Here is an 11,785-nt window from a genome sequence, read left to right as displayed (position 1 = left end):
TATAGCTTTTAAGTATGTATGTATGGTTTTATAGAGTGTGTAGTTCCCAATATTTTACACAACTGTAGATTTTCATCATCATTGCAATGATTTTCATATAAAATTTCAAAGAACAATTATTATAGAAGTGGGTATATTCACTGGCTCGGCGATCAAAAGAACAAGTAAAACCCAACAAAACTGGCTTGATATATATCTTATATACTGTAGTATAAAGACTAAAGTGTACTGTAGGAATTAGTTCTTCATATCATTGTATATCATTTCGTATGATATACGTATTTACAATTAGCCTTCTGTCATGTATTTGTAATAATAATAAACTTATCATCATTATTATTTCAGCCTACGTCCTGTTTCCTATTTACAAAAATGTAATAAGGTAGTGAGATGAGCGCAGCAAAGTCCTTTGTAACTAAAGCTGTCAAAAAGACTCGAAGTTTACTTGCAGTCTGCAGAGGATGTCATTGATTAAAGTTACATGCTGTGGCCTAATTGCAAACATGGTAAGAGTGTGTGCTGAGTGAATCATTGGTACTGTGGTATGTAACTATATATATCCTAGTATCTCCTATACATGGCACTACAAGATTAGTCTATGGTAATGATCTTTGAGTGGCAGACGGGTAGACTTGGCCTTACAACGGCAAAAACATTCAAATTCCCCAGTTATAACGTTGATGTTACTCTATAAACAGCATATAAAAGTCAGTAATATAAGCAAACTATCCTTCTACCTTTCCTTTCCTAATAAAGGTATAACGTTAAATCGTAGGCAAGACCATCCTGAGGTAAACATATTGCATTTGCTTGCAAATGTTACCTTTCTAGTTCTATTCCCTTTCCTTTGTCTATATCTCAGTCACGTCGAAAAGTTGTAAAAAAAAAAATTTTTTTAATGAAATAGTTAAAAAACCTCCTGTCTCTCTTGTCTAGTTTTCACTCCTTTTTGATTTTGTTTTTGATTTTTCCCAATTAAAAATGGGAATGAATGTTTGTTCTGGTATTATTACCATTTTCGCTAAGGCGAAAATGGTAAAAAGTGTGAAAACTGGCATGCATATGAAAAGCACTGCACAAAGCCAAGACAATTTATAGGGCAAGACACAATTAATTAACGGACAGATGCTAATATCTTTATAAGTGCGCATTGTGCTTTACAAAAGACTGTCTCCTAGGGGTGTCCCTACCTGACATGTGAAGAGACTATGGATATAAAATGTCCACCTTGGGTTACTAGTATTTCAATGTCGTTTTTCAGTAACTATGTCTACATGTACTTGATGTTCTCCCGACTGGCCTTTGTTCAGCAATGTCTAAATCATGTCCAGGGCTCGAAATACTTTTTTCAGCCAGGTGGCGCATGTTGCCACCTGAGTCAAAAGCCAGGTGGCGCCATCAGTATTCAAGTGGCAACACTTCCAAGTTATCATTTTCTTCAAATCTGCTACTTATATCTATTACATTTTCTTCTAGTTAACTATTTAAGTTTTATGTTATAAAATAAAGTAATGTAAAGAACACAAAAGCTCTCAAACAACAATGTTTTAATAAAGGATGCCACCTTTACATGTCTTCATCACAGGGCTGCCGCCGTGGGAATGCCACGCCTCTACATGGCGGCACACTTATGCGGGTGGTGTTATGTGCGCCATGTTCTTTGTTTGCGCAAGGATAATGTTACTCTCATCTGCCAAATAAACATACCCCCCCGGAATAAACATACCCCCCGGACAAATCTTCAAAATCTAATAAAAAATGGTATTAGCTCCCTTGATTTTAAAAAAAAAATTAGGGCATAGGTTCCCCGGATGACCCCTAACCGGGGGCCAACGGTGCTTCCACAAGTTCAACAAGTGAAAAATACATGATACAAATTGTACATGTATCTATTACCTGGAACTTGGAGCAAGTATTCCTAAGGTGTTATGGACATTAATATATACCAAACTTTTTAACCCAATCATATTTCCCAAACAAAATCACATATTGACACAGCTGAACAAATAAAAATGTGATTATGTCTATAAACTCCTAACTAAAAAAATTTGAAAGACACTCAATAAAGAAAGTAAGAAAGAAAGAAAGCATGCTCTTAATATCTGATTCTCCCAATGGTAAAAGCCCCCACAGCATCCAACCGCACATTCATATAAACAACATTTATATTCTGACACTAGAAACCAATAAATTCGGAAAATTTCAGGACCTGTACCTGGTTCTGGATACCAGAGTATCAGTACCGAATAATTTTTTGCTAAATGATCATTGCTGAATGCTAATGTATAAGTAACCACTACAAAATTTTTATTTTATTTTTTTATAATTTTTTTTATTTTATCCTATTTTTATTGTACAATTTTATTCTATTTAATCCGTTCTATACATCATCAAACTTCTCCTCTACTCCTGGGGCTACCAAAACCAAAACCTCAGAACCGAATATATTAATATATTAAACTGTCCAACCAATCACATCGCAGGATTTTCAATTCGCTCCCTCTAGCGGTTTTGGCCAAATTGCAGCTCTCGCGCGAACTCTCGCGAGCTTCCGCGTGGTTTTGCAACAATCAACACGGCGGCGGCTCGGCTCGGCGATTGCCGAAGTTTCTATGTTTTTCCTTGGTATTTTACACGATTCAAGCAAAGAAAACAAGTTTATCACAAGACCAAAAGAGTAATACAGCACTGGAAACCTAATGGTCCGTTTTGTTGGGCAGTAATTTCTCATTTCGAGTGAAAATTTACGTGCGCCACAGTGACCATGTGGTGTAAAAATCAGTAATTTTTCGGCTCGATACAAACCAAAAATGGCCCGTAAACTTGTTCTTTATGATTTCTAGATGACTTTCGGTAGCAAAAATATGGGAAAATATTGTTTCAAAATGAGAGAGACGGAGACTAAGGTAAACTTCTTTTATTTGAAGGCTGGATTTTCATTTCCTTGTATGTAACAGTGGATAAAGCAAACTTGCACCACTGTGCATGTCGGCAAAAAATTAGTTGCACAACACGGTGTTGCAGCAGTGACGTCCCTGCTGCAAATTATAGGTGGCGCGCTGCGCCACCTGAGTTTAGGAATAAGTGGCGCCAAGCAAAATCAGGTGGCGCCGCGCCAGTGCGCCACCGGGTATTTCGAGCCCTGATGTCTAATGTTCATTAGACGTTTCATAGACATTTTTGGCTCTACCAATGTAGAATTTTCATGCATTAATTAATGCATGAAAATTCTTCTGCGAATGAAAGATTCTTCCACTACTACTATACTGCACTGCTGAAAGCATCCAAGTGATTATGTTGTTAAATGATCAGCATGCTTTGGTTAAATTCTCCCGAAACATACATTTTGTACATGTCCAGTATTGGTCCAGGAGTGAAATGGCAGGAGTTGGCAAGTGCTGGAAAAAGTCCATTCTCAATGAAGTAAAATACATAAACAGGCAGTACTCACTTCTCACGATCCGCAGAGCTCACTTCTTTTGCCACTCACTTTTACATATTAGTATCACAATTTGTATAGAGCATATGTTAAGCATATGTTCTACTTCAACGAAGTTCAAGCTCTAAATGAAATCTTACTGATAATTATCAAGCTTTAAAAAAACCAAGAACTCTTATTTCAAAACTTTACTGCAATGATTAACAACAAATTGTATGAAGGCAGAGCAATAATATTGATGGATGACATAATCATAGATATATTACACTGCAAGTGACATATACTCCTCAAAAACCTGCAAGAATGTCAGGCAGTGTTAATTTGGTAATTTTCCAGAGGGTACATTTATTTTCAATCTGGTGTGTACTCATTATGTTTTGAAGATTTGTTGAGGGCATCATATTTAAGGGGGTATGTTTATTCAGGACCTGTCAATAATTGCACGTGACATGTAGACCCATGCATACACTGTGAGACCATATTTTTGGAGAATAGACCTTGCTAACGTCAGTTTTCACATTTTCCGGGGGGGTACTTTTATTCCAGGGGGGAATTTTATTCGAGAGATGAGAGCATATCAAACAACATGTGGTAAATATGCATCATGACGTCTGCAGCGAGCATCAATATTATAATATGTTGTAACTCCTTGAGGAAGAGAAGTGTCACCTTACATGGCGGTCAATCACATATATACAACCTGCCAAAAGAAAACTCAGAGACAACAAGGAGAAGTCGTAGACATCATCCCTCCATGAAATTTTGTAATCTTTTGGTGTATTTCAATAGAGATATTATGAGTCAAACTGTTATAGAGTTTGCGAATATACTACTGGGGATGGTACCCAGGCTACATTTGCCTGTACATGTAGGTCAATGACCAGACAAATGACCTGCAGACCAGACAAACAAGATTTATTTTCCTGCAGACTCTATAGGGGTAAAAATAGATAGGGCTGCCTGGGTCTGACCTGCCAGCTGGAGGTATAAACAAAAACACTCTGTCCCAACTTTTGGGTCAAACAGACCATCCTATTATGAAGTAGGGGTGAAAAAGTGAAAATCCTTTTAAATCAAGCAATAAAAATATGCGACAACCTGCTAATGCACTCCAAAACACAAAGAGACTCAACAACTACCCACATACCAAAAATCATACCAAACCATCCCCTAGATTTTCCAAACATTCAACACAAAAAGTCCAACATTAAACATTTTGTAAATATCAAACGCAAACAGCTAGGGGACCCAAATTTAAACCACTAAACCATGGTAATAACAACTACATGCTACCTTAATATCGCACAAACAGTCCATAACGCGAAAACAACAGAATAAAAAAATTAAACTGCAGTACCAAGGTCAATCACCAGGGGCTCAAAGTCAACCTACACAATCTCCAAGGCCCCATCCATCAATCTGCCAAATATCGTACAGTTCCTTCACACCGATCTTCAGATATCAGACCAAACATGAAACGGAGTAAAAACAGTACCCCCATTTTCATGGAGGGTAATCATGTCACATAAAGCCTGCTACATGTACTTACACTTTCCTGGGAGAGGATGTCTGACTTCTTCAGGACCTTCATGGCATAGATGTCTCCTGTGCAGCGTTCACGAACCAACTGTACTTCACCAAAATGTCCACGTCCTATCACTGTCTTCGTCTCAAAGTCACTCAGGGAAGGACGTAGATTCAGTACTTCCTTGGCCCTGTCCTTGACTACCAGGCAGTGAAAAATACAACTTTTATAGAATAAACGTCCCTTTAGTATTTATAATACAGTATTAATTATATGTACATGTAGTTAACACTTTATACCAGTCATAATAAGGCAAAGCCCAATATACCTTACCTGTTTTATTCAGATTATCTGCAATGATTATTTAAGAAACATTGTATCTCAAATAGGAAAGACAACGTAACATACAGTCACACTCACGGGAGTTTTCTTTTTACACAACCAGGATTTCTCACCTACATGTAAGTGTTAACCTTCCTCAGAGCTTTTGACTGAAGTTCTGAAGAACAAAATCCCAAACGTGGCCGAGTTTGTACCCTCCCCCCCCATCCTGGTTCATCTCTGAGGTCGAAGAAAACTCCTGTATCCTAATACTTAAGTTTACCATCCTGACAAAACTATTTACAGTCACACATTACAACTTACATTTTACTTTTAAAACCAATTTTACACCAAGCAAAATGTACATGTACATCTTGAGACATTTCTATTCAAAATTGTAAACATTGTGTTGTTATCAATCTATGAAAGTATATATTTCACCTTACAACATTATACCTAACATCCGTGTCCATAATATCACCAGGGTCCATAATATCACCACCTTGAGAAACAGTGCGCTTAAAGATATTTTTACTGCAACATACTTTTGGTATGCACTCCTTCACACATCAAATGTACACCTAGGGTATGTTGCAGTAAAAATATCTTTAAGCACACTGTTTCTCACTTAGGTGGCGATATTATGGACGCTGGTGATATTATGGACACAGATGTTAGTATTGTTACATTGTATCAACTTACATTTTTTAACAAAGTCAGATACATGTTTGTTATCTTTGACCAGAACATCTGAGCTGCACTCCTCCAGGAGTACCAAGAAGGAGTCCAGCAAGGCGTCTTTGTGAGGCACTGATGTTCCTGCATCAAACATCTGTGTTAGTCACGTATTATAATGTAACAAGAACATACGTACTCTCATGTCCCGAATAAACGTACCGGTACGTTTATTTTTTTCGGCCCGAACGTCCACCCGATACGTTCTTCTTAGGGACGGTACGAGGGTGATTTTCCTTTGGATGCAGATGTTTTCTACTTTATTTCCAACTAAATGTTTATGGTGCACAGCAGGTGTACATGGGGTATCGAAAATAAAGAAAATACAGCATGAGATTCTTCACACGTGAGGTTGGCTCGTTCGTGTATTTATTCCCCGAGCCCAATGCGTGCATATAGTGTGCACTCGCGTGTATCCCTCCCCTAGCCTCATGTTTGCACACGTTATGGCAGAAATCAGTCCTCCTGTATCTCTTCAGCACGTAAGTCCCTCCTCCTGGCGGCTTCTATTAGCTGCCCGGGCCCAATTTTTACGTAATACGTTGCCGGGCGGCAGAAGACAGACCTCGTGTGTTCCCTCCGCTGAGACAATCTTTGCACGCAGCACTCGCTCCACCAGGCAGCTGCTACTTGCTGTGGGTTTCAGGTGCTCGCGGGGCTAAGTGATGAATCTCATGCTGTGTATTTCTTCACCTGAGAGACCCAAAGTATAGCTGAGACTGTACAGGGAAATGAATTTTGATCTCTTGTGACATATTTTCTGCTACAGGTAACGGAGGTTACAACAAGGACGTTTTTGTTTTTTCTCCAAAAAGATCTGCATACAGCTTTATCTTCCCTTAGGAACAAGGGGGCATAAGTAGGGACATTTAAACTGGGAGACTTTTTATATACCAGGTGAAGTAACTAAAATTGAAAATAACAACGGTAACGGAGGTTACATTGATATTACTGTAAAACATTTTGTTCAGCGAAGATGGCTGCAATGACAGCAAACAAACTTGCTAAAAGTCATCAAAATGGCAATTTCATGTCTTATACGTGATTTGGCTCATATCTAGTCATAAAGAGTGGCGACAGCATTTTGTACATTTGAATGAGAACGAGAGTACAGTGTTTGGTGCTAGTCAAACCACCTTATTCGATAAATAAAGCACCCAATTAACATTACCAACTACAAAATAAGATAATTTCCTTGGTGGTAGTAAAAATGCATAGAAATATCGGTGTTCAAAATACTTTTTGAGCCAGGTAGCGTGCTACCTGGGGCAAAAACTAGGTAGCGCATCAGAATTTTAGGTTGCGCCTAACAGACTCGACTCAAATTCTATGCAGGTCTGGAGGGGGGGGGGTTAGGCTATTGCATTTTGTCTTTTCCAGACACAAATGGAGGTCATTTCCTGCAACTTCAGTTCTACATTTTCTGTACAATTGCAGACATATAAGACAGGAGAAATGTTCAAGATCTGTACCTATTTATCCTCTTCATGTTCAAAAAAAGTTGTATTACCGGTAGCACCCTTAATTTTGAAAAAATTGGGCATAGGTTCCCCGGATGACCCCTAACCGGGGGCCAACGGTGCTTCCACAAGTTCAACAAGTGAAAAATACATGATACAAACAGTACATGTATTTACTACCTGGAACTTGGAGCAAGTGTTCCAAAGGTGTTAACATTACTGACATTAATATAATTAAAAACTACACCAAACTTACTAAGCTTAACCCAATCATATTTCCTTAAACCATTTCCAAAACAAAATCACATGACACAGCTGAACAAATAAAAATGTGATCATGTCTATAAACTTCTACTCAAAAAATTTTTGAGACACTCGGGTCGCGGTACTACTAGTAAGCATGATAATCACTAATATCTCATCTGATTCGAGTGATTCTGGACCTCTAAAGTGGTAACGGGAGTATGGTATTTTCCCATATATGCAAATGTATAATTTATTAATATATGCAAGATTTATGCACAACAGGTAAGCGCACACAACAAATACACGCATGCACGTATGCAGAACAGGTAGGCCTACTACACCCAGGACATTCTCCATTACTCTGCCTTTCTCTACTATTTTGGTTCACTCTCAACATTCTCTGTCACTCTGGCCATTCCTTATCACTCTGGTCACTATCTCTCTGGTAATTCTCCATCACTCTGGCCATTCCTGATCTCTCTGTTCACTCTCTATCACTCTGGTCATTGTCTGGTCATGTTCGGGCAAGTGGAAATGACCTTGTACTTGCCTGATAAGGCCACACCAATTTAATTTCTTGGTTAACGGATTCGCCGCTTCATTTTTTTCTGATTTGCAAATAAAAATAAAAATTTAGAATCAACTGCAAACTACTCATATTTTGCCCTGAACAGTTGAAAACAGTCCTTTTCATCCTAGTTGTTACAGTTATTCCATCTTTTAATGCAATGGTATCATTAAAAGTTCAAAATTCACTGTTTAAATTTTGAACGAACCTGGTGTGTTGACTTCATGGCTCCTATCGTACCATTTTGGGCCATAATAGGATGCCTAGGCCTGTTTTTATTTTTATTTTTTTTCGCCCGCCCGCTCCATTATTTTTCTAGAAAAATCCGTTAACCAAGAAATTAAATTGGTGTGGCCTAGTGGATTTTTGAAAACTTGTCCAACCTTGCTTTGGATAATCAATGAGAAACACCTATAATACATCAGTTGTTCACATCATTTAGCAAAAGTTCCAGTTTACACAAAAGAATGGAACGTGCCTAGTGGCAAACATCACAGACCTGTCCTGGGAAGACCTTTCCCCATGAGCAGCTGGTTCAGCCTGGCCAGCCGGGAGGAGATGGCATCATGCCTGCCTTCCTTAGCTTCACTCATATCTATTTACTATCATCAATCCCTGTGGAAGTAAATAAAATAAATAACATTTAATGTTAACCTACAGGGCTTGATAAAATATCCAACTACAAACTTATGTCTTATATGTGATTTGGCTCATATCTAGTCATAAAGAGTGGTGACACGTCTTGCCACTTCCACCGAAGCAAATCACCCTTTCTTCCTCCATTTACCCCATCTTAGAAAAAAGTTCCATGCTGAAAGCTTCTTTCCAAGAACAACATCACTTTGGAATAAGCTACCTCGTGATTGCTTCCCCTATGAGTATAACCTTAAACTCTTCAAGTCTCTCAGCTACAGAGGGTCATTGCTACACATCAACCAGAAGTACTCTACAAACAGTTATGTCCTGTCTCCTACCACCACAGCCACAACACACGTCATGCTAGCCGAAACACATACTGTTTAATGAAACCCAAAACGAACGCCCTGAAGAAGACTTTCATTTATAGATCCTTAACAGTTTGGAACACTTTGCCACATGAGGTACAAGCAGCAACTAAGAGTAGGTTTAGGAAGGAGTTGTTAGAGCACATGCGTACATAGGCACATGATGATAGGCACATGTGATGTTACTTTTAAATGTTAAGTCTAATGTTGTATGTAAATAATGTTGTAATTTTGATGTGGTGTATTTGTATTATTGTATTTTAACTCCAGGAAGATTAGCTACATACTTGATTTTGTATGTCTTGTGTGTCGCTAATGGAGTTTAATAAAGCACATAAAGCACATAAGGTCAACAAGCATCTGCCCACTCTGGCAGTTCTGTAACCCAAAACATTTTAAGTGGCTCCCATGAGCCTTGTTTTGTGGTGACCGATGAAGTAAATAAGAATTTAAAAAAGTGGTGAAAAAAAGGTTTGGGATTGCACTACAATTTGACAAGCTAAATGAGTACAGATCTAGAATCAGCATCATGAATCAGAAGATTTATATTTGAATTCGAATTTCAAGCAGCCAAACAAGATAAGGAAAAATGAAAGACCTAGTACTTAAGTAAGTATTGAACCCTACATTTGTACATTGGTCATCCAAGCAGAACAGGGCTCAAAATACTGGGTGCATGTGTACCTTAGTACACCCAAATTTGGAGCTATGCGGGCGGTGCGGCCGCTCGGGCGGTGCAGCCGCTCGTCTCTGTGCCGACGGTCGAGCGGAGAGCGGACCGCCCCGCTTGCGCGGGGCCCGGACCCTCCGCTCCCGGCGGCGGCAGCGAGACCGGTCGCCTGCCCCTGGCGTCCTCGCTACCTGGCTGATCCTGCCAGTAGTCATATGCTTGTCTCAAAGATTAAGCCATGCACGTGCAAGTTTAAACTGTCTCAGTGAAACTGCGAATGGCTCATCAAATCAGTTATGGCTCCTTTGATCGTCACATCCTACATAGATAACTGTGGTAATTCTAGAGCTAATACATGCGGAAGAAGCGCCGACCTCACGGTCTGGCGTGCATTTATCAGACCAAGACCAACCCGGGGTTCGCCCCGGTCCCTTTGGTGACTCTGGATAACCCACCGGTGACAGATCATTAGAATGTCTGCCCTATCAACTTTCCGGTTATGTATATGTCACAGTAGAGATGCAAATCCAGTAGAGTTGGCAACTCTACTAGTAGAGATGGGAATCCTAGTATTTATACTACTGAGTTCCAATCTCTACTAGTAGAGTTGGGAACTCTACTAGTTAGAGATGGGAACTCCAGTCTCTACTAGTAGAGATGGGAATTCTGGTGTTTTTACTCCAATATCTACTAGGAGTGTTCCAGATTCTCTTACCAGACATTGGAATTCTAATCTTTTATAGGACAAATGGGAATTCTTTGAGTTAGACCAGGATATTCTCCAATTCCAGCAAGGAACAATTTTTTTAAAATAGACTGAACACCTAAAGTTTCAAATTTATCATATTATAAGGTAAGCCTACATTCACAATTACTATAAATTTAGTTAATTAAATTGGTTCATATTTCAGATATCAAATTGTGCTTCTATCAATACACATTTCAACCATAATAGCACAGCCGTCTGGACCAGGTCATAGACCATTGTGAACAGATAGAGGAATGGACAGATTGGAATACATATTCCCACGGTACCAGTGTTAAAGTAAAGGAAACAACAATATTCTTACAAAGCATTATTTTATTCGTTTTTCCCTCACCAGTCTACAACTAAAGCACCTAACATTTGTAACCCAAGTTACACCACACAAGTATCTACATCTTACACATAACCCTATACATTGTAAACCCTACACACATTCTCAGAAGTAGAGATACTTTCCGCAGTGTCAGTTTCTAACTAACTGCCAATTTCTATAGTAAGGAAGCAAAGGTCACCCTCACCAGTCTACAACTATAGCACCAGTAACATTTATAATCCAAGTAACGCAACAGAAGTATCTACATCTACATACATGTACATAACCCTATACAGCTTGTCACAATAAAATAAATAAGCGCAAGGAATGATTGGTATCACTTCTAGTTCACCCTGGTCTTGTTATAGCCTAATGCAGTATTCGAGCTCTGCTTAAATACATTGTCATTGACAATTTGTGAGAGTGTCATTGTTTATGATCCATTCTGGCATACTCCCACAGTGGAAGTGTGGCACTTTGTAGAGCATGGCAGTCCAGCTTTTTTGCATCTGCATCTGTTGGAAATGCAGCTTCCTTTGCAGGCACAAACAGAAGCCCCATTTGCAGCACTGGCTTGCCATCCCGAGTTCTTTCTTGCAGCCTGGATGAGGGTCACCTCTTCAAGGTGGGTGACATCGGTGCTTTCAAGGGCTGGGAAACAGACATTTCGCAAGTCCACAAGGTCCTCAGGTTTGAAGGCGTTCTTCAGCTTTCCCCCTGCTGAGTAGACCCTGTATA

General features: G+C 39.2%; 1 protein-coding gene across 1 annotated transcript in view; it reads right to left on the bottom strand.

The window, feature by feature from the left end:
- LOC109474744 (citron Rho-interacting kinase-like) overlaps positions 1-11,785 on the bottom strand; it is a gene marked incomplete at its 3' end in the record, with an annotated part of 37,955 nt that overhangs the window by 20,608 nt on the left and 5,562 nt on the right. The window contains exons 2-4 of the mRNA XM_019775103.1: positions 8,794-8,909; positions 5,988-6,104; positions 4,989-5,164 (exon numbers count right to left, since the gene is read on the bottom strand). Of these exons, the coding sequence (XP_019630662.1) occupies positions 4,989-5,164; positions 5,988-6,104; positions 8,794-8,887 (387 nt within the window). The remainder of the gene's footprint in view (positions 1-4,988; positions 5,165-5,987; positions 6,105-8,793; positions 8,910-11,785) is intronic.

The sequence above is a fragment of the Branchiostoma belcheri genome, unplaced genomic scaffold, assembly GCF_001625305.1.
Source record: "Branchiostoma belcheri isolate BF01 breed outbred unplaced genomic scaffold, Haploidv18h27 scaffold314, whole genome shotgun sequence".
Taxonomy (NCBI): Eukaryota; Metazoa; Chordata; class Leptocardii; order Amphioxiformes; family Branchiostomatidae; genus Branchiostoma; species Branchiostoma belcheri.
Note: the sequence above shows the minus strand (reverse complement) of the source record. Positions and strands in the feature narration are given on the sequence as shown.